Source organism: Schizosaccharomyces osmophilus, chromosome 3 (genome assembly GCF_027921745.1).
Source record: "Schizosaccharomyces osmophilus chromosome 3, complete sequence".
NCBI classification, from domain to species: domain Eukaryota; kingdom Fungi; phylum Ascomycota; class Schizosaccharomycetes; order Schizosaccharomycetales; family Schizosaccharomycetaceae; genus Schizosaccharomyces; species Schizosaccharomyces osmophilus.
Genome location: NC_079240.1, coordinates 1663838 through 1686569, shown reverse-complemented (window position 1 = coordinate 1686569; position 22732 = coordinate 1663838). Strand labels below are relative to the sequence as shown.

Below are 22732 nucleotides of genomic sequence, written 5' to 3'. Positions count from 1 at the left end.
AGAATATAGAAAGCTCAAAACGCTGTTAGTTCAGGACCTAATGAGCTTTTTATCCACCTCTTCGTTCCTTTGAAAGTTTGTTTCGGAGGACATGGAAAATCATATTTCCTTACCTTATACGACCAAAAGAACAAGAATAAAAGTTTATTAGCACGTTTATGATGCTTCCCATGCCCAACTTTCTGTTTTATTGCTTCCGGATATGCCGCGGCACACACCGTAAAACAAAGTAACATAAATGCTGCTACCTAAGGTAAAAAGTTGCGAATACTTTTGTTTACAAACCACTACACCTTCCAAACGTGTGTTTGAGAAGAAATAATCAGCCGTCGCTTCATTTCATTTTTTTGTTTGTTTAGATACCCTTTTGTGGTTTCGTTTGGCTGCGTTTGGTTGTGTTGAGTAGGTGAATCTTGGGCTAAAGGTGTACTTTCTCTTCAAGAGCTTTTGTAAAGAAAAAGTTCATGATTGATTCGTTTCCATAAAGAATTACTTACTAAACCGAGGGATCCTTTTTAAACACCTATCCCCCTTTTTCTCGTCCTTCATTATATTCAAATCCTTTTTTTTTTTTTTTTTTTTTTTTTCTAGTTTATAAAGCTTGACACGTTATGGAAATTGCTCAAGCCAGTAAAGAAACTTTGAAAAACCTGTACGAGCCTCCCTGGAGACGTATAAGCTTCATAGGTATTGCAGGCCCTTCTGGAAGTGGAAAAACCTCAGTCGCTCGATTAATTGTAAAAGCCTTGAATTTACCCAATGTGGTGATCTTATCCTTGGATTCCTTCTATAAGCCTTTGACCGCTGAGCAGAAACAACAAGCTTATCGAAATGAATATGATTTTGATTCCCCAGACGCCATTGACTGGGTTTTGTTATTTAATGTTTTAATAGAGCTCAAACGAGGTCGTAAAGTTGACATTCCCATATATAGTTTTCACGATCACGACCGCCTTCCTGAAACTTCCACTTTGTTTGGTGCAAGTATAATTGTCATAGAGGGAATCTTTGCTTTATACGACGAAAAAGTTCGCTCCCTTCTTGATGTCTCTGTCTTTCTCGAAACTGATTCAGACGTTTGTTTATCTCGTAGATTGAACAGAGATATTAATTACCGTGGTCGTGACATTCGGGGTGTGCTTCACCAGTATGATCGCTTTGTCAAACCAAGTTACGATAATTTTGTACGGAAGCAATCGATTTATACAGATATAATTGTTCCCCGTGGTCGTGACAATAAAGTGGCCATCGGTAAGTTTCAATAACCTATTATTATTACTGATGAATCATCTCTATTTACTAACTAGGTTAACTTTTAGAAATGGTCATAAAATTTATTAAGAGGACTTTGTCTGTTCAAAGCCGAAGTCACCGGGAAAACATCGATTCTTTACAACAGATTGTTCCTACCATCCCGAATTTACCTTTAAATCTTGTGCAGCTCCGTCAAACTCCTGAAATTGAAGCTATCAAAACCATACTCGTAAACAAAGAAACTGACGCTGATAATATGCAGTTCTATTTAAGTCGCATAGGAACAATGTTAATGAACCTGGCTGGCGATTCCTTAATGTATGAGGAAAAAGTTATTACGCTACATAACGGGGATACATGGAAAGGATTGCAATTAGCAAAAGAGGTATTACTAGTTAGCGATACTAAATTATGAATATTTTACAAAGAGCTAACCAATGATTTTTAGCTTTGCGGCGTTTCTGTTTTGGGGTCTGGTGGTACTTTGGAAACAGCCCTTTGTCGACAGTTTCCTAACGTGCGGTTGGGAAAAGTACTTGTGCGTGTGAATCAAGTCACCAATGAACCAAGTCTTCAATATCATAAACTTCCCCGGGGGATTGCTGGGACAAATGTAATTCTTATAGCTTCTCAATTGACAACCAGCACGGATGTATTAATGGCAACTCAAATCTTAGTTGACTTTGGTGTACCGGAAGAAAACATTATTATTGTAGTCTATGTGTCTTTTGTGGAAAGCATCAAAACATTGGGTTTTATATTTCCCAAAGTCACGATTGTTACAGGGTTTTTGGAGACTGCTGAGGATGCAGTAATGGGTAAATTAAATTTAGAGAAGACGTTTTATGGATGTTAAATATTAGGTTTAACAAATGTCAAAGTGATTGGAAGTTAATAGATTTGGTATTGTCATATAAATCAGAGAGAAAAGATATGGATTAGGGTAATTGAAAAAAAACAAGAAAAGTAAAAAAGTAATCATTAAGCTCTATAGTATTTGATAGTATCTTTTTGTCATTAATCTGAAATAGGAATTAAATAGTCAGTTAGTAAAACAAACACGAACGATCTCTATAATGTCGTGAATTCCTTAGGGTAGAAAGGTTTCATTATAACAGGGGAAATTAAAATACGAAAAGCAAGAATCAAAAGGTTGCTTCCAATTCTAAAATAGGGTCAGCGTACAGTTTGCCAGATTTTGGTCTAAATTTAGGGGCCCATTTCCCTTGAGAGATGGTATCAAAGCAAACAGGGGAAAAGAAAGATATATTTGGAATGTTGTTTTCATGATGTCCAAATCGGTTTCTTATAGATGGCTCTAGAAATCCGCGAATAGCAACACGTGCCTCTTTGGATAAGATGTCTAATTGTTTGTTATTTCGAAGTTCGAGCGAGGAGCACATTGTTTCGAGGAGAGAATTTTTTTCTTTTTCGGAAGAACGAATCCAATTGACCACCATAGTGCTGGAGAACGGTCTACTCTGTAATAGACATTCGTACATGGTGATTCCCAAAGACCACCAATCTGATTCTCGGTAGCTGATGGAGTGCACAAGTGTTTCTGGGGACATATAGGCAGGAGTACCAACTCGACCTTTCACAAAACCTTTTCCATCTGGGGTTTTCTGCGATAGACGGGAAGCTACGTTAAAATCGACGAGTCGGCAATGTCCAAATTCGTCGAGAAGGATATTGTCTGGCTTTATATCTCTATGCAAGATCCCTTTGGAGTGAATATAGATGAGCGCGGAAGCCAGTTCAGCAATCCAAACACACACGACGGATTCTTGAAAGCGATTTTGTGCAATATGATATCGAAGATCACCGCCCAACATAAGATCCGAGACAAGGTAGATTTTGCTATCGTCTTGGAATTCCGAATAAAATCTACACAAAAGAGGATGGTCTAAAGAACGCAAAAGGGAAACTTCGGTAAGGAGTTGTTTTATCTTTCCAGGATTATGTTTTTTCTTGTTAATACATTTCAAAGCAAACTTTTGCTTGCTGCTACGATCTTTCACCACGAAAACTGTACTCCAACTTCCTTTGCCAACAACATTGCACAGTTTGAATTGAGAGATGCTGAAAAAGGGTTTTTTCTGTCCCTGCTCAATCCATGGCTGCTCGGCACTTCTCAGCTTTGACGCTTGATTCCCCATAAAATGTCCAAAGGAATGAGTCGAAACCCAAAAGAAAGACAAGTAAAAGAACGAAAGAAAAAAAACACGGCTACGTCTTTTGTCGGTTTCGTGTTAACACCTAATTTTCCGGTAATCAAAAGCAAGCCCTCAAAAGATGGTTTGATGCAAACAAAAGAGAGACAATTTGCACTTAAGAATTTAAATTTTATAATTATACAAAAAGCAATAAAAGGGACTTATTTTTACCTCTTGTGTGGGTTCTTTCAATTAAGAAGCTCACAATTGATTGAATACCTGAAGCCGTCTCACGTTCTTTTTTTTTTTTTTCTTGCTCTATAACTTTTCTTTACTAAAAATTTCAATCCAAGCGGCATCCATAGGAAAGATCAATTCCTGAAGGAAGGAGAGAAATGCAGCTTGCGTTCTTTTTGTCAACAGAGAACAAAGAAACTGCAAACTGCATTACAGTTATCCAAAGCAGTGCAATAGACATACGGTATCTTATTTTATTTTTATTTTTCGCTACGAACTTTTTTTTTTGTTTCTTAGCGTATGATAGTCATAGAAGAGATCTTCATGGATTCTTGGTCTTGTAAACGACGAAAAAAGTCGTTTCTATACAAACAGTTCGCATAGAAAGAAAATTCCTAAAATACATTAATATTATAAAATTACTTTAAAATAAAAACCGTAGAGACAAAAGAAAAAGCTGGATTGTCCTTCCGAATCATATTTCCACGAAAAGTTGGTAGATCGCGTAAAGTCTTGTTCTTTCTATTAATTTACTTGACCATATTCATAGAAAAGTCGTTTCTATTTGACAAGAAGAAAATCTTGTTTGTTTTTTTTTTCGAGCGCGAAATTGGTGTTTATGTCTTCAGAAATTTTCTCCACCATACAACCTACCCTTGCCTTGTCCTACCCCAAAACCTCTTAGGTCCCACGCTGGTCATAGAAAAGAACCAGGATTAGTTTCGTGCAGTTTATTTTACTTAAATCAGTGACTGGGATTCTATTGTAAAACGGATTTCTTAACGAAGGACTCACTTATTCATTCGTTTTGATGCACATTATAGTCCAACTGGAAGCCTTCCTTTAGTCCTTCCTTCCGGTCCCATAACAAACTTTTACTTTTAGTGATTATTCGCTATTTCCCCCGTTTTAGTTTTGTACCTGCTTGCTTTCTAAAGCTTGGCTTGCTTCTTTTGTTCACTCTTTTCTGATCAACTCTACCTGGGTTATCTGCTGACCTTGGCTCCTCGCTTGGCTTTTCTTTCCTTCTGAAAGCCAGTTGTGATAAACGTTTGACGCCTTTACAAAGCGCTGTTTTCCATTCTACAGGTTGTCCCATCAGTACCGACCTTTTTTTTTTTCGTGTAGAAACAAAGCAAGAAGAGGAAACTCTGCTTTTTCTGTTGACTACGCGATTGACCATTTCTGTTGATAAAGGTTTGTTTTATTTTTTTTTTTTGAAAGGATTTACTTTCATCCTTTCCGTTCTTTTCGGCCATCTGCCTTTATATTATTTTCATATCCTTTTAGACATTCATTTTCTTTCGTTTTCGAGAGCTATACTACATTTCCCACCTAAACTCTATCTATTCACAAAATGATTTATCGAATTGCCGCCAGATATCCCATTCAAGTGATCGCGATTGTGTGTATCCTTGTTTCTATGGCATACTACTCTTTTCTCGAGACCCTTACACAAGAAGATTTCCCTGTCTTGCTTCGAGCCTTAAAGCGATCTGGCATCTTGGATGGGGGCCTTGTTTCTGATCCTTCTGGGTTAGTTTTGAAGCTTTCCAAAGTTGAATCCCCTGACGGCGTTGCTTCTGTCTGGGAACCTATCCCCCCGTCTGACCAGCCTCAAGGCATTCAAAATGTCGACTTTGACATCACCCAATGGTATCACCCAACTTCAGTAAATGTGAACGTAGCCCAACTCGCCGAACCTTACCTTCATGATTGTCTCTTGATTGATTCGCCATCTGGTACTTGTAAGACGTTCTCAAAAGAAGTCGGTAATTGGACTGTTTCAAGCATAGCTATTCCTGCCAATATGGCTAATCCTCCCATCGACTACTTCTTAGATAGCTCTAGTACTGTCGTTCAAAGAGTCCTTCCTACAATTCGTGAGCACGGCATTTCTTGGTCTTGGCTCCTCCAGCTAATCGCTCGCACTTGGATGAACACTTTGAAAATAACGAGTCAAGCTTCTAAAATGGAACTTCTTATCGTCGGCACCGCCTACGCATGCATGTTCATTTCTGTTATTTCTGTCTACTTAAAAATGCGAAGACTGGGCTCTAGATTTTGGTTATTCTCCAGTGTTTGCATGTCTACTTTATTCTCAGTTCAATTTGCGATGTCGTTGATCCGTTTCTCTGGAGTTCGAATCAGCCTTGTATCTTTAATTGAAAGCATGCCCTTCTTAATAAACGTTGTTGCTCTGGACAAGTCGGTGAACCTCACTAGAGCAGTTATGTCTCGTTGTGCTTCTTCCGACTCTCGTTCTGCCACCCACGAGGATGTTGCTGAAGCTTGCCGTGATGCTGCTCCCCCAATTCTCCGTCATTTTTCCTTTGGAATTGTGGTTTTAGCTATCTTTTCTTATTGCAACTTTGGTTTAAAGCAGTTCTTTTTATTTTCCGCTGTTATGGTCTATGACCTGCTTTTACTCTTCACTTTTTTCGTGTCTATCCTCACTCTAAATTTGGAAATGTGCAGGTATAATGCCAATGAAAATGTGAGACGAGTTTTGATGGAAGAAGGCTTATCCGAGTCTGTCGCTCGTCGTGTTGCTGAAAATAATCAATTTGCCAAAACAAACAAGAAGGATACCTTCCAGCCTCTTAGATGGATATACGAACCACGCTTTCTTTTCGTTATTGCATTTGTTGTATTTAATCTTTTTGAGCTTTGTTCTATTCCTTTCAAACATTATGCAGTAACTTCCGCTGCTGCCGCCAGACTGATTCCTTTGGTTCGCTCCGAATATCCAGAAACCAACACCCAAAGCCTTTTAGATGACCATGTTTTTGATGAAATTCTCTCTTATTTGTTTAGCTCTACCCATAATAAGGATGTAATCTCTGTTAGAATCTTGCCTTCCGTTTTTTATGGTACTGACTTAGCTCAGTCGTCTGCCTTAACAACAATTCACTCTTTTATACATAATTGGACAAAATCAATCGGTGGATCTTTTCTATCGAAGTGGGTTATCTTCGGCTTATCTTTAAGTATTGGTGCAAATATTTTCCTTTTGAATGCTGCTCGACTAAATTCCATGAAAAACGATGATGATAAGAAAGTCGTTGAAAAAGTTGTCGAGGTAGTAAAGTATTTGCCTGACTCCGAGAACCCTTCCTTTGAAACCGCTGTTGAAAAGAATATCAGCACATTATCTCGTCCTTTAGAAGAATGCATTTCCTTATATGGTAACGGACAAGTTTCATCATTGAATGATGAGGAGGTGATTCAACTTGTTGTTGCCCGGAAAATTCCCTTGTATGCTTTAGAGCGTATTCTGAAGGACATTGTTAGAGCAGTAGTCATTCGCCGCGCAGCTGTTTCTCGCTCTTCAAGAACAAAAACCTTAGAAGCATCTAATTGTCCTGTTTATCACTATGATTATTCAAGAGTACTTAACGCTTGTTGTGAGAATGTCATTGGGTATATACCTTTACCTCTTGGTGTGGCAGGACCAATTATTATTGATGGCAAACCGTACTACGTCCCTATGGCTACTACCGAAGGTGCTTTGGTTGCTTCAACCATGCGTGGCTGCAAAGCCATCAATGCTGGCGGTGGTGCTGTTACTGTGCTAACTCGCGATGAAATGTCTCGTGGCCCTTGTATTGCGTTCCCTAATTTAACGCGCGCAGGTCGCGCTAAGCTTTGGTTGGATAGTCCCGAAGGAACTGAAGTTATAACGAAGGCCTTTAATTCTACTAGTAGATTCGCTCGTCTCCAGCGGATTAAGACTGCTTTGGCTGGAACTCGCTTATTCATTCGTTTTTGCACTTCTACAGGTGATGCTATGGGCATGAACATGATATCAAAGGGCGTTGAGCATGCATTGACTGTTATGAGTTCCGAAGCCGGATTTGAAGATATGAACGTTATCAGCGTATCCGGAAATTATTGCACTGATAAGAAACCGGCTGCTATAAACTGGATCGATGGACGTGGAAAGAGTGTTATTGCAGAAGCTATTATTCCTGGCGAGGCTGTGAAATCTATATTAAAAACTACTGTTGAAGATTTAGTCAAGTTGAATGTTGACAAAAATCTTATTGGTAGTGCTATGGCTGGAAGCGTCGGTGGTTTTAACGCACATGCCGGAAATGTTGTGACCGCTATCTTCCTCGCTACAGGGCAAGATCCCGCTCAGAACATTGAAAGTAGCAATTGTATCACTCTTATGGATAATGTCGACGGTAATTTACAGCTTAGCGTTTCCATGCCTTCCATTGAGGTCGGAACTATTGGTGGTGGTACCGTTTTGGAACCCCAGCAAGCTATGCTTGACCTCCTAGGTGTTAAGGGAGCACACTTAACATCCCCCGGTGATAATGCTCGTCAACTGGCAAAGATTATTGCTGCCGGTGTCATGGCTGGTGAGTTATCTTTATGTTCTGCACTTGCAACTGGCCATTTGGTAAAGTCCCATATCGGTCTTAACCGCAGTGCAATAAACACTCCTGCTGATTCCAAAGCTTCTCAATCTTCAAATGCATCCAACCAGAATGTTCCTCACTTAAGTGTTCGTTAGGTTTTCCTTTCCTAAAAACCGTTGTTTTATATTTAGCTACACGTTTGCGTCAATACTGATATTAGAATCAATCCTTGACTTTAATGACTCCAGGTTCTATCCCTTAAAGATTTATTACATTTAGTATAATACAATTAAATAAAATCCTGTTTTCTGTAAACAGCTTAAATATTATTCAGTAAATTACAACCAAGGCGTGTTTTATCTCACCAACAAGGGAAACAAAGTTTTTTGTTAACTTACTTATTCTAATAATGATTTAGTGATTGATTTCAATACTCAAACATTCTGCGCGAATAACTATGAATATATTGGTTATATCAAGGACGTCGCGACACTTAACCACCACAGTAATAGGTAAGAACGTGTTTCAAGCAAAGTTGAGGCTTCCAACGAAAACAAATTGACAGGAAGCTCTCTGTTTGTCGTCATGCACGATTCTTCCTGGGATACAGCAGATATCCACGGAGTTTCACAGTTTCTTGATGTATCGCAAGCTACCATCAATAGTTTACTACATCAGGACTTATTTTCGTCCATCTTTTCGTCTTTAATAAAACGGTATAAAGAATATGGGAATTTAAAAAACAACGAATTAATTGCGGAAGTAAACTTTGAGCAACAGTCTCGAATTTTGGAAAAGAGATTACTCGAGTCTGAGAAACAACTGGACGCGTCTAAATTTGACAACGAGAATCTTCAAAAGTCATTTCTTTTATCTGAAGAGAATTCTAAAAAGAACTATGATTTATATCAAATTGCACAGAAAAACGCGGAGGCATTCAAGACAGAACGCGATGAAGCGAAATATGATTTCGAACGTATATACAAAGATAGTTCACGGCTTCGAGAATCACTTGTTCAGAATTCGAAAGATTTACAAGAAAAAAATACAGTCATTGATGGCTATAAAAATCAACTCTTAATGTACAATCGGAAAGTCTTAGAAGTCGATCATTTACAACAGCAGGTACAATCAACAAAATCTTCTTACGATTTCGAACTTCAAAAGTTGTCAAAAAAGAACTCGATACTGGACAACAACAATACGTGGCTCAATCAAGTCATTGAAGATCTGAATGCCAAGTTATTGAAGCTCCATCAATCTACTTCGATGGAAAAATCACAGCTTAATTCACAATTGACGGATGCGAACTTAAATAGTGATCTTTTGCAAAGCAAAGTGGATTCGTTAACTAAGCATTGTGCTGAAATTCAACTGAAGCACGAAGCATGTCTTAATGAACTCTCTGAGCTGAAGAAACAACATGAAAATGTTCTTTTTTCGTTTCAGAAAGACTTAGAATCACAAAAGCAACTTACCGATCTATGGACCGATAAGTATAAGACGCTTCAAAATCATTCTGAGCATCTTCAAAATGCTAATTCTGAATTGGATACATTACTTAGAGATGCTCAACGGTCTCTTGAGGACCAAAATTCTATTTTTGAAAAAAATTTATCATCTAATCAGTCTAATGTGGAGTTTTTGAAAAAGGAAATAGCAAGCCTGGAATCGCAGCTTATTTTAGCAAACGAAAGGCTTGCTAACTCTGAAGATCCCGATTTCTCTTTTTCTTTAAAATCTAAAGAACAGTCATTATCTGTATCCGACTTGTATACAGAAAGGTTGTACTTTAAGCAAAAATACGAGCATTGCAAACAGCAAGTAGATCGTTTACAGCGAAACCTGAACGAAACAATGAGTGAAGTAAATATGCAGCACCCTCTTATTAAAGAACAATTCGAACGTTTTAATAAAAAACAAAAGGAGATTGCGGCAATGAGCCAGCAATACCAAAAGTCTTTAACAGATTTCAAAAAAACGCAGTCAGATTTCAAGACTCTCGAAATACAATACAAGGATAAGTCCATGGAAAACAACCATTTTGAGCAACAAATTCGTGATTTAACTCACCAAGTCCAAATCTTGCTTCACGAAATAGACCTTCGCGATTCCGGGACGATGTTTACAAGCCAAGAGCGTCAAGTATTTCGAAGTCTGGTAGAGGGATCTTCGAATGCTGCTGAAAGCGATACTAATCAGCTCATATCTGATCGCCTTGTTGCTTTTAAAAATATAGCTGAATTGCAACAACAAAACCAAAAGTTGCTTTCAGTTATTCGTGACCTCGCCCAAGAATTGGAGAAACGCGAAAGCATTTCTGATGTTTCAAACGTTCAAAATGATACTCTGTTGAATGCTAATCGTACGATTGACGAACTTACTCACCAACTGGAGTTTATGAACGAGCAACTTAATGGTTGTATAAAGGAACGTGACTTTTTCCGAACATTAACTCAAGAAAATGACCTTTTAAAATTTAATGATGATTCCTTGGATTTGAATAAAGCGATTAAATTGAAGGAGAAACTAGGCAACCAACGGTCTTCCATACAGCTTGACTTATTAACGGACGAATTAGAAAGCTTCAAATACGTTGCAAATGAAAAAGAGAAGAAACTATTGGAGAAACTCAAATCTTTGGAAGCCGCTAATTTTGACTTGCAAAATCTTAATTCAACCATAAAGGTTGATTTGGCTAAGGCCATTGAAAAGTGCAATCATTGTGATCTTAAATTGAAAACAAACGAAGAAGAGAACAGTGTACTACACGAAAAGTATAAATTTTTGCAAGAACAATACCATAATAGTTTACAAGAATATCAAGCTATATCTGGTCAGTTAAGCGTGTATACAAAGCAAGTGGAAATTTATCGGTATGATCTAGAAAATTTGCACAATGAGAAGAATCTTTGGAACAGTGTCGAATCGAAAATAAGCTTCGAATGCTCGCAACTTAACGCTTCCCTGTTATCTGTTCAGCAAGAAAACAACCAATTAAAAGCACAGTTACAATTTCGCGAGCAAGACCATGATGGGATCGTTAATTTATTGAATAATCGTCTCGCTGAGTGTTCTGTGGATTTAAGAAATGCAAATGCTAAGATTTCCGAATACACTGATGACATTAAGAATATTACTCTGCAGAATTCTTACAATATAAAAGACTACCAGATGCAATTGAATACCATGGGAATCAAAGTTTCCGAGCTAAAGCAAGAGCTCACATCTCAGGTTACTCGCTGCACAAGTCTTGTTAGCGAAAATCGGGAACTCAAGGATAACTTGAGATTGACTCAAGAAAGATACATGAATTTACAAACGAGTTTTCTATCTTCGAAATCATCCGGAGATCCAGTTACGTCTGATACAGATAATCTTAAAAAAGATTTAGAGACAGCTAAAAGCGAACTTCAACACCTCGGTGATGAATATCAAAAGCTTCAGCAAAAGTGTTTAGCATCTGAAAAAACGTTGGAATTGATGAATGAAACTCATGATCAATTCAAGCATATCATGGAGTTAGAGTTAAAAGAGAAAGAAGACAAGATTAAAAACCTTTACGCGGAAGTTTGTCAGTTGAAGCAAGATGTTAACGTGACCCGACAAGACAAAGATCTAAAAAGTCGTGAGTTAATGACCCAAATTGAGAGTTTAACCAGGGAAAAAGATGAATTGATGAATTATAAGGAGGAAAATCAGCTTATTCGTGATGAGTCCGAGAAAATAGTAAGTACTCTGAAAAATGACTTGGAGAAACAGATACAATTAGCCAGAGAAGCTCATTCAAATTTTGAGACCGAAATTATAAACCATGGTTCTACTACTCAAAAACTTTTTGACATGCGCAGTGAATTTGAAGAAGTCAAAGCGAACTATCTCGAGTTAAAGTCTAAATCTGAGGAATGGACGAGTACGCATGCAAACTCAGAAGGTAATTGGAAAAAACAAAAGGATAATTTGGAATTCGAATTAGCCTCATTAAAAGAACAGCTGGATGGTTTGGAATCCCAAAATAGAATACTTCATTCTCAATTTGATTCTGTCAGTCATCAAGTGGAATTTTTACAAAACAATTCTTCCGAAGATACAGCGCTTATATCCAAAATGGATCCTACTGGAGGCGGCGAGCTACGTGAGCTCGTCAATTATCTTCGTCACGAAAAAGAAATCACTGCCAATAAACACGAGTTAGCTTCGCTGGATAATAAACGATTAAGTCAGCAGGTAAAAAGTCTTCAAGGGACCATCGATTCTTTGAGCTTCGAGATTGCCAGGCTGAGGGGATCCGCGGATACCGACGACTCTCAAAAACGAGAGTTTCTAAGTGGGTCTGACGAACTTCGTCTGTTATATGAGAGCAATGAAGTCCTTCGCAAAGAGAATGAATCAAAACGCACAAAGATCAATGCTACAGAATCCAAGCTTATTGACGTTGAGAGCAAATTTGAGTCATTAAATGTTGAAATTAACGATCTCAAAATCGAGGTAGATGCCAAGAATGAGAGCATAAAACTACTCCATGAAGATAACGAAAGATGGAAAACACGGTTTCAATCTGTTTTGACTAGATATGAAAGAATGGATCCATCTCAATATGAAGAACTCAAGACCAAGTTTGACCATCTTCATGCTGAAAAGCAAGAGCTAGAATCTGCGTTTCAAAAGCTGAAGGAAGAGGATGAGAAGCTCAAAGGAGATTCGGAGCAAATATCGGCTTTGAAAATGGAAATTGAACAACTAAATGCAAAGAATGTCAAGTTGGCTAGTGCTTGGAACGAACGTTATGAAAGTCTTATCAATTCAAGCAAAGCTAGGTTCTCTCAATTAAGACAGGAGATTACAACAAGGGATAAGGAATTAGGTTCCCAAAAAGATGAGAATAAAAACCTTTCGAAAGAACTCGAAATTCTCCGTGCAGAAACGAAGACAAATTCTGTCGAATCGAAAGAAACAGTTTCTAAAAATGAATTTCAACAATTGGAGCAGCTAAAAGACTCATTGGAGAAAGAACTTTCTGCTGCTAAGGAAAGCTTAGAATCTTTGAGTAAACAAAAAGAAAGTGAGTTGTCTTCTAATGCAAGCCACTCTCAGGAATTAGAAAAGCAACTGGAACAGAAGATACAGGAGAACGAAAAGTTTTCTCAACAAATGAATACACTTTCGCAAGAACTAGCTTCTGTCAAAGACGCACAACTTCAGCAAATACCATCAGATCATCCTGAAGCTATTGATTTCCAGCGAAAATTAGAGACGCTGAAGAGTGACTTCAATAAAGAAAAGGATGCATCCTTGGAAGATATGCGCTCAAAACTTTTAGAAGAAAAATCTAAAGAACGTGAAAGTCTTCAAAAGGAGCTGAACAAGAGTCAGACAACAATGCAAAAACTCGAATCTGATTTGCAATCCCTGAAGAGCACATCAAATGATAAATCTGAGCCAGAACTTGAAGTCCTAGTAAAGGAAAGATTAGAAAAGGCATTACAAGAAAAAGATGAGACTTTCAAAAATCGACTCAACAGAGCTGTCGCTGAGACAGAAATTCGTAACAAGGCGAAGTTATCAATTTACGAGAAAAAAACTAGAGACCTACAATCAAAGGTTGCAGAACTTGAAGGGACAATTAGCCGCCTGGACGAACAGATAAAAACACAAAAGACTGCAGAAAGCTCTTCGAAGCCTAATGTTGTGAAAGGCAAAGAGTCTTCTCAGACATCTAATCAAGGTGATCAGCCTGCTAAATCTCTAAGTTCTAGATTACAAGCAACCGGCAATAAGCAGAAGCCAAATGTTGCTAAACCCGCTGTAGCTCGACCTGTACCAATGAAGCCAGAAGGTGGAAAATTATCTATCACAGGTGCTTCCAAACGAATAGCAACCGGCAAAAATGCAGGTCAGGCCAAACGCCAACGTGATGATTCTAACAAGAAGGATATTTCAAAATGAAAAACTGTACTTTTGTTTCTTCTAGCGTTTATGAAAAAGTGATGGGGTTAAAGATTATAATATAATAGCATTGCTTACGTTTAATTTAGAACTAACCTTAAAATTTTGTTTTGAAAATAATAATATATTATTCCGTACTACAATTGTTAAGACAATTCAAATGTAAAGACACTGCTTATAATGAGCGCAAAAAGTTGACAATCATTCCGCTTAAATAGCATTACAATGTAACAAAAGCAGCTGTAAGGAAGGAAGCATTACAAATGCAATTCTCCATGAAAACAACTTTTTTCTGTGTTACGTTTTAAAAATCATAAAAAACGGGCGGAAGATAGCACGTAATAGAATAGCATAGCTTGAAACAAGATAAATTGATAGCAAACTTTCATGAAATTTATTAACAAAAAGAGAAGGACCATCATTAAAACGTTCATTAACAAATGAAAAGGACCTAAAAGGGAGGATTAAATTATAAATCAATGAGCGAGCCGACTTGGGGCTGCATAGATTGTTGCTGCATACTCTGTTGCGAGCTTCCATTCATATTTTGTGGATATGAGTACATCGGCTGCTGAACCCCAGTAGGTTGAGTATGGAAAGGATTGAGTGTATTTCCGGTAGCTTGCGACTGAATTGTTTGGCCAGCACTGTTGGTGAATCTTGAACCAGTATGCTGCGAAGGTAATCGAGCAAGACCAATATTACCAAAGCTATCAACACCGGTAGGGTTACCAGATGCGATGGCTTGAGCAATATTGGCATGTTTGTCATCTCCAGTTCGCACCTGTCTTATTGGCTTAACATTCGCAGGAGCAGCAGCTGGTTGGGAAGGCAATTTAGCAAATTGGGCAAATGGATTGTTGGAACCAGTTTTCGTGGTTTCCAACTGAGGTTGTGGTTGCGGTTGAGGCTGTGTAAGTTGCGGTTTCATGAAGCCCGTACTTTGAGATTGCAAAGGACGAGAGTAGGGATTATTCATATTCAATCCCGTGTTCTGTGGACGAAATCCTGTGTTCTGAGGTTGAACATAGCCGGTGTGATTAGGAGGCATAAGTTGAACGGGATGAGATTGAGCGAAACCTGTGCGACTGGGGTGCATCAACGGAAAGGGGTTATTGGAGTCAACTGGCTGAGAAAACCCGGTGTGTTGTGGTTGAATATATCCAGTATGTTGCGGCTGCATGAAACCTGTATGCTGAGGACGCATCATACCAGTATGTTGAGGGTAACCCCCAGTGTGCTGAGGCTGAACATACCCAGTATTTTGCGGATACACAAACCCAGTAGGTTGCGGCTGAACAAAACCAGTGGTTTGTGGACGTATAAAGCCAGTTGGTTGCTGTTGCAAAAGGCCAGTTGGCTGAGGTTGAACAGGGTTACCAAAAAAATCAACAGGTTGAAAAGCAGGAGCTGAGGAAGGCAACTGCTGCTCGCGTTCGCGCTGGTGTCGTAGCCTAGTTTCTTCTTCTTCTTTTGAAAGCTGAATTGCCTTTTGAAGGTCAGCTTCAGAGTTACTATTCATTGAGCGTCTGCGAGCATCTTCATCTGCCTGTCGCTTAGATTCTTCGATTACGCGGCGGAGCTCAGAATCGTCATCTTGGTCGCTAGTGGGAGACAGTCGACGACTACGGCGGGAGCGAGAGCGACCAGAAGGACGACGCGATCTACTGCGATACCTGGAACGTGAACGTCCTTCATCGTCATCATCGTCATCATCACGACGATTGGGAGTGCGTGAATAATGAGATTCTTCGTAAGGTGGACTTAAGCTGCCATCGCGGAGACGAGATTGCATACCATCATGGTTTCTACGCGCTTCACGTAGATTCTCGTCGTCGGATAAAAGTGCGCTAATCTCCTTTGCCTTACTACGGACATTTTGACCTTGATCGTGTCCATGCTCATCGACAAAGACAAATTCACGCAAGGTTGTAATAATATAAATATTGTCCTTAGCCCATCGGACGACATTTTCGGATCCACTGTGAAGACAGTATTCCAACAGCGACAAGGATTTAAAGACATGTCTCCAGTTTTTTCCTTTATCATTCAATCGACGGTCGATGATGTCTACTACTTCTAGCATTTCATTTTGGTCAAAAGTCAAAGCAGCAATTTCTGCCATAGCGCTGCCACTCGGTCCCCACGCATCATTTGTGGTGGCATTTCGAACTTTGACCTGGGTGTCTGTATAGCCTTTCGAAAAGTTTTTCCTAGAAAGCAGTTAGTCAAGTCTGACTCTTAGAAAATTGCTACAAATTCATCTGTCTTCGTAAAGAAGGAAAGAAAGGGTGAAGCCTATGTCGGATATCGTTCTGCCGCGCAACGATGAAGCATACTCACAAAACGAATCCGGCCAAAATTAAAGCTAAGCAAATTTTCTATTTTCAGCAATCCATTATAATCAATTTTTTCTTTCCTTCTTTCCACAACAGTTTGTAAGTTCTTCACATACACGGATCTAACAGCGGCTTTCATGCTCAATGTGATTCAAAAGAGGTAAATCACGTATCAAACCCGAACAGTCGTCTCTCAAAGTGAAAATTGTTCAATTCTTCGTTTATTTATTAGAGAGCAAGTAGCTCGTACCTCCTAAATTCAGCTTCCTTTACAAATATAGGTGATGGTAAAAGATTTGTGCTGTATCATGAACGTTTACCACATTGCCCGAATAAGTTCGGTAATTTCGTAAATGGCACGGTCATACCGCGGTCATAACGCTTTTTAGCAAGCGATGCTAAAGCTTTTTACGCTGCAACCTTGCATCTCTTAGTACTAAATTTACCAAGTCGGTATATTTGCACTGAATGTAGATTACGAGGCAGTAGTTTATGTAGTATAAAGTAAACAAGAAAAAGGCGAATTCGATTATCGAAAATCAAAAGTGAGAATAATGTAATGCACTTCACTTCAGATGGACATCCTTTTCAAACTGATTGCCTCATGTACTCATGGGTAATTTAGAGGACAATGGCTATGCAGGCCATCCATGTTGAAAGGTGCGACTTAAAAGAGTAAGTGAGCAACGTTTCCTTGCTTTGTTCCGAAATCAATCTTGGTGAATAGATGCAAAATCAAAACTTAAAACCGGTTGCGGTAGCGATCAAATCTATGAAAGCATTTTGTACAGTTTAAACTAAGCAATCTATCTGAACAAAACATCTTTTGTTTACAATAGTGTGAGCCAAACCGCAATGGTACACACCGCAAGACACCTCATTAAGCAAGAAGGAAACCCATTTTGCAATCCAAAGAAATAGAATTGGGATTTGTAATTGTAATTGTATTTTTGAATTGTTGAATCTTTTTTTCGGTAAGTGAAGAAGAAGACCTTATGAAAGAAAGCTATAAAGGAAAGATGCTCTTTGGTTTACCTATTCTAGCAAACGGACAATGCGTGTTTGGTACTATCGGCTTTAGCTTGCTAGAAAGCGACTTTTCCATTGGACTTTAAGTTCTGTTAATCACTTGCAGATTTTGCAGAATGGACAATGAATGCTCCAAAAGCTTTTGCCAAGGAGGAAGCCTGCTTGAGATCCCAGTTTTATATATGACCTTTGCTAACACATCCTAAAGGATAGACTTTGTTTGAGATGCACAGATTGTTTGGAAAAAAGCAGACCGCGGGGACAGCCCCTTCATTAACAGATGCGATTGATTCGGTACGAGGCTGGAAGAAAGAAAAGAAATACTTACAATGCTTGTAGTTGGATAAACGAAGTGATTCACTTGAAGTGAAGATTTCAAAGTTAGACTCTCAACTATCTGTATTCCAACAGAAAATATCAAACACACGGCCTGGTCCAGGTCAGACTACTCTAAAGCAACGGGCTATGAACATCTTACGACAAAAGAAAATGTAACAATGATTAGTAAAGAAAAGGCATTCACTAACACTTTACAAGGTATGAGGCTCAATTGCAGCAATTGCAACAACAATCTTTCAATATGGAACAAGCAGCCATGACTACGGAGTCCATGAAGAATACCATGACCACTGTCCAGACGATGCAGGATACTGCACGACAGATGAAATCGCAAAGCAAGAGCCTTTCTATAGAAAAAATTGAAAGATTACAGGATCAAATTCAAGATTACATGGACACGGCAGGAGAATTTAATGACATTCTTGGGCAAAATACGGCAAACGTGGATGTTAATGAAGAAGAACTGGATGCCGAGTTAGAAGCTCTACAACAAGAAGCCTCATTTGGAGGAGACCAATTAGCCCAAGAGCAGCCTAGCTATTTGCAGCCGTCAAACGAGCTTCCGAATTTCGTTGACGAAGAACAACTGGAAGCTGCAAATACTGCTCAGTGAAAAGCAGTGGAAAAGTTTATGATATTCTACGCCTTCATTTTAATTCAATTTAATCCTTCATTCTTACGACAAAAAAATATAATAGTTTATAATAAAGAGGCAAACTAAAGTGTCATTGCCAAAGATATATAGAAAAGTAGTTATGGTTTCTGCGCAGACGCAATGTAATTGCATAAAGGAGGCAAACATTGATCACCTGGCTTTGCAAGGACCCATTTAGATTCAAGAGGATGGTACATGACCCCTCGAACATCGTTTATTTTCCATTGATGTTCACGGAAGAATTCGGTGAGCTCTTCTGGGCGAATATACTTTTCATAATTATGGGTTCCATTGGGAACGATTCCAAGTACCCTCTCAGCTAAAAAGATTGTTAGAAAACGAGCCATGAGGGTCCGCGAAATCGTGGATAGCATTAAATAGCCATTGGGCTTGACCAGATCCATTAACGATTCTAAAAAACCCCGAGGATCCGTAACGTGTTCTACAACTTCCATGCAAGTGACAATATCAAACTGTTTCTTAAAATTTTGCTGTTCAATAGGTCCATGGATGTACTCAAGACGACCGCAAAGGCTTGGATCCTTTTCAGAGTGATCTCTTGCTACTTCCAAAGCTTTTTTCGAAGCATCTATACCTGTAACATTGGCACCCAAACGAGCCATACTTTCGCTAAGAATCCCTCCTCCACATCCAACATCAAGAATTTGTTTACCAGCAAATGGGGTTTTCTGACGTACGATTTGAGACATAAAGTCGATTCGGGTAGGATTCATTAAATGCAAAAGTCGACTCTCACCATCCCAATCCCACCAAGTCTTCGCCAATGCGTCGAAATGTTGGATTTCTTGATTTGACACTGTATGGTTCCTCTGTTGCGACAATGATCGCCAAAGACCACCTCCTAAGCTTCTGCTTCCTGTCCTTAAAAGACTATGTTTCATCATCATCATTAACTTATTTCATTTCCTTTTAGCAATGCTTCTAGTAATTGTTTCACTTTGAAGTATCATCTTTCTTAATACAATTCGAATAGTGGAAGCTAGTGAATCGCGTATCCACTTTACTGAAATGCATTAGAAACTCATAAACCATATTGCGTTGTAAAACGTGACATACCGCATCTTGAACCTATTTGTCTGTCGTTTCGTAAGGAATTAATTGGGGAATTTTTTCTTTAAAGAATAGCAAGCGGTGCGTTCATAGAATTTCTAGGATTTGTTAAGAGCAATTCTCAGTTGATCGATACGTGTACTTTCCACCAGCTGTTTTCTTCCAAAATCAAAATCAAAATCGAAAACGAAAACGAAAATTTCTTACTGGATTTGCAAGTAAAGCAGCTAAACAGAAAGGGTATTATACTCGTTTTCTCTATTGTAAAACACCATTCCAATTCATATACAATCCGTATTGAAAGTCAATCCAAAGTCGATTTCATTCGTTTCATTTTTCGTTATTTGTTTACAATATAACGCACTCCAACCATATCCACAAAACACATACCGTACTACACAAAGTTGCTACACGGCGGGCTATTTGCACATTTACTGATGCGCACTAGCTCGATACTGCCTAGTCTTTGGGGAAATTCAATACGTAGAGTTGACCATTCATATAGGTTTGTCCTCAGCCCAACAACATACAAACACAACTGCTTGTTTCAAGAGCAAAAGGAATAAACTCTTTAAAATTGAGGTTTCGAAACCCAAAAGTAACGACTGTGCAGGTATTGAAAGCCAGTATAGGTTGAAAATTCAACTTGGATAAGTCGTTTTAGTGCAAGAAGTTTAAGGCTCGCGGAATCTGATTACATAAAGCCCGTTAACTTGGGTCTATCGCGAAAGAAGAAAGGATTAGCAGTTGGTTCGATCTCAAGTAAACAAGAACAAAAATATGTTTTGGAGACTAGGCCAAGGGTTTGGATTTCAAAGTTCAACAGCCATTGAGGCTATATTGAACAAACCAGAAGAAGAGATTGATTTGCCAGAATTATTAGAGGAAAACGGAGTTTTAGATGAATGCAAGAGTCACAATCCAAAGCTTTTAGATTATCTTTGTAAACCAGAGATTTTGAGCCAACTCATCGATTTTATTCTCGAGGTTAACGAAGAAGATTTTACTCCTATTGAGGGTGGATTTGAAGAATTGGAACAAAGCAGACTATCTTTTATCGCAAGTGAAATTCTCAGTAGTGATGTTTGGTCTATATGCGATGCTTGTGTCGAAAATAAGGGGCTTATGAAAAAGTTATGGTCTTTTCTCGACAATGAAGGCCCTTTAAATCCTTTACAGGCTTCCTATTTTGCCAAAGTGAATGAACATTTTCTAGACAAAAAAACCGAAGAGACTGTGGCTTTCATACAGTCCATCGAAAACTTTGTCGACAAGATTCTTCGTCATGCTGAGACCAGCGCTATTATGGATCTTTTGCTTAAATTTATTTCCATGGATCGCTGCAATACAACCGTTGGAATTGCTGACTGGTTGTATTCTCAGGGATTAGTTCAGTCTTTGCTTCGTTTACTCGATCCTTATGTTGATCCTGATGTACAATCCACTGTGGCAGATGTCATAAAAGCTATCATTGCTATTTCTGCCAATTCTAATGAGCCAGGCGTTATCGGCCCTAATTCTTTATCCCGTGAGTTGGTATCACGCCGTACCATTACTACTCTTACTGATTATATGATTGATTCCAAAGCTCCTTACTCATCTACTTCTTTGATCAATGGCGTTAGCATCGTCATTGAACTCATCCGTAAAAACAATAGCGACTACGATGTGACTCCTGTTTTACAGATGCCTCTCGATACTCATCCCCCTACTACACGTGACCCTATCTACTTGGGAACCATGCTTCGTTTATTTGCTGAAAAAATTCCAATTTTTCAACAAATCTTAATGAAGCCATCTTCTACTCCTGAGCAAGCTGCTACCAGCTTTGGCACCATCAAACCTTTAGGATTCGAGCGGTTTCGTATTTGCGAATTATATGCTGAGCTTTTGCATTGTAGTAATATGTCACTTTTGAGCGATGCTAATGCAGAGGCTCTTGTTATGCAAAGAGATAATTTACGGGACTATCTCTTCCGCCATAACAACTGCGCTCGAGAGCTCAGTGTATCCGATGACGAAGATGCTGATTCTAGTTTCACGGATAAGCAAGCCAGTGATCCTATGCATGGACAAGTTCCTCAAATTTCAAAGGACTATAAAGACGTGTCTCCTGAGGTTGGCGGTGATTCACCGATGGAAGATGCTGAGCCCGTTGCAAACGAAGAGTACAAAGACGTCAGCGAAACCTCAAAATATATTCAACCAGACTTAGAGGAAACTACATCAAACGACTCGTATGAACCAATACCTGAAAGCGTTCTTGATAAATTGAAAAAAGAGCCTGTAATTGGTGATTTTCTCAAAATCAAATTTACTGAGAACTATATAATTCCGACAGTACTCGACCATTTCTTTGAATATCCCTGGAACAATTTTCTTCACAATGTTGTATATGACGTTGTCCAACAAGTCTTGAACGGCCCTATGGAGAAGGAACAAAACTGCGCATTAGCATTTGATATGTTTTTGCGTGGAAAGATTACAGAGAAAATTGTTCGTGGTCAAGAGATGAGCGATAAGGCCACATCTGAGCCTAATGGATTTAGACCTGGTTATATGGGACATCTTACTATAATTGCCGATGAAGTTGTGAAATTTATTGAACATTACTCTCATTTGTTTAGCCCTGAAGTTAAAGAATTAATTGATGATGAAAAATGGCAACTCTTTGTTAATAATACTTTGGCAGATACTCGTGCTCGTGATAATCAGCTTCTGGGTGGACTCGAACCTTCAATGGTTGGTTATTTGGAAGATATGGATGATGGTGAGATGTTAGATGCCAATAATTTGCCCGAAATGCAATTTGCATTAGAGCAAGAGTATAGCAACAGCAGTGATGATGATGTGGTTGAAGTCCATCGAGAACTGTCTAATAATTCCTCATCAAATGAAGAAGATGCTGATAACAATGAAGAAGATCCTTTATCACGTGAAATGTCTCGTCGACTTAGCTTCGATTCAGCTAATGGTGCACAAGACAATCGCGACCATTTTGCTCAATATATGTCTCAACATATTTCTGATAATCCCCCTGATGAGTTCAGTAGCAGTTCAGACGAAGACGACGAGGAAGACGATGAAGTAGTCGAATGGGTATCCCGTGGCAAAGACAAAAAATATCCTCGCTCTAATTTCTTCATTAGTAGTTCAGACCGGGACGAGTCTGATAGCGAAGAGGACGATGAAAACGATAGTTCGGACGGCGAACGTGAATTAGCTGAAGACGAATATTCTAATGGACTTGTATTGGTAAGTGAAAGCAATGACTAGAAAAAAATGGTCAACTAACATTTGATTTAGAACCGTAAATAGTATTGTTCTCTTTGTATA

At 38.8% G+C, this 22732-nt stretch overlaps 8 protein-coding genes across 8 annotated transcripts; 5 read left to right on the top strand and 3 right to left on the bottom strand.

Annotated features, from left to right (window-relative positions):
• Positions 1-611: 611 nt before the first annotated feature.
• urk1 (uridine kinase/uracil phosphoribosyltransferase) lies at positions 612-2110 on the top strand (the record flags this gene model as incomplete). The annotated part of the gene is made up of 3 exons (XM_056183575.1): positions 612-1251; positions 1320-1639; positions 1703-2110. The coding sequence occupies 3 exons, from the start codon at positions 612-614 to the stop codon at positions 2108-2110; spliced, it is 1368 nt and encodes a 455-aa protein (XP_056039198.1).
• A 289-nt stretch (positions 2111-2399) lies between these two features.
• ppk33 (serine/threonine protein kinase Ppk33) lies at positions 2400-3413 on the bottom strand (the record flags this gene model as incomplete). The annotated part of the gene is made up of 1 exon (XM_056183574.1): positions 2400-3413. The coding sequence occupies one exon, from the start codon at positions 3411-3413 to the stop codon at positions 2400-2402; it is 1014 nt and encodes a 337-aa protein (XP_056039846.1).
• A 1591-nt stretch (positions 3414-5004) lies between these two features.
• On the top strand, positions 5005-8172 carry hmg1 (3-hydroxy-3-methylglutaryl-CoA reductase Hmg1; the record flags this gene model as incomplete). Its single annotated transcript, XM_056183573.1, has 1 exon — positions 5005-8172. The coding sequence occupies one exon, from the start codon at positions 5005-5007 to the stop codon at positions 8170-8172; it is 3168 nt and encodes a 1055-aa protein (XP_056039457.1).
• Positions 8173-8602: 430 nt separating this feature from the next.
• nup211 (nucleoporin nup211) lies at positions 8603-13963 on the top strand (the record flags this gene model as incomplete). The annotated part of the gene is made up of 1 exon (XM_056183572.1): positions 8603-13963. The coding sequence occupies one exon, from the start codon at positions 8603-8605 to the stop codon at positions 13961-13963; it is 5361 nt and encodes a 1786-aa protein (XP_056039159.1).
• A 469-nt stretch (positions 13964-14432) lies between these two features.
• On the bottom strand, positions 14433-16441 carry ent1 (epsin; the record flags this gene model as incomplete). Its single annotated transcript, XM_056183571.1, has 2 exons — positions 14433-16176; positions 16419-16441. 2 exons carry the CDS (start codon positions 16439-16441, stop codon positions 14433-14435), a joined length of 1767 nt encoding a protein of 588 aa, XP_056039452.1.
• Positions 16442-17556: 1115 nt separating this feature from the next.
• Positions 17557-18283, top strand: vps60 (vacuolar sorting protein Vps60; the record flags this gene model as incomplete). The annotated part of the gene is made up of 3 exons (XM_056183570.1): positions 17557-17625; positions 17671-17822; positions 17869-18283. 3 exons carry the CDS (start codon positions 17557-17559, stop codon positions 18281-18283), a joined length of 636 nt encoding a protein of 211 aa, XP_056039295.1.
• A 140-nt stretch (positions 18284-18423) lies between these two features.
• On the bottom strand, positions 18424-19236 carry coq3 (hexaprenyldihydroxybenzoate methyltransferase Coq3; the record flags this gene model as incomplete). Its single annotated transcript, XM_056183569.1, has 1 exon — positions 18424-19236. One exon carries the CDS (start codon positions 19234-19236, stop codon positions 18424-18426), a length of 813 nt encoding a protein of 270 aa, XP_056039571.1.
• A 940-nt stretch (positions 19237-20176) lies between these two features.
• ekc1 (serine/threonine protein phosphatase PP6 regulatory subunit Ekc1) lies at positions 20177-22714 on the top strand (the record flags this gene model as incomplete). Its single annotated transcript, XM_056183568.1, has 2 exons — positions 20177-22651; positions 22703-22714. 2 exons carry the CDS (start codon positions 20177-20179, stop codon positions 22712-22714), a joined length of 2487 nt encoding a protein of 828 aa, XP_056039252.1.
• Positions 22715-22732: the final 18 nt, after the last annotated feature.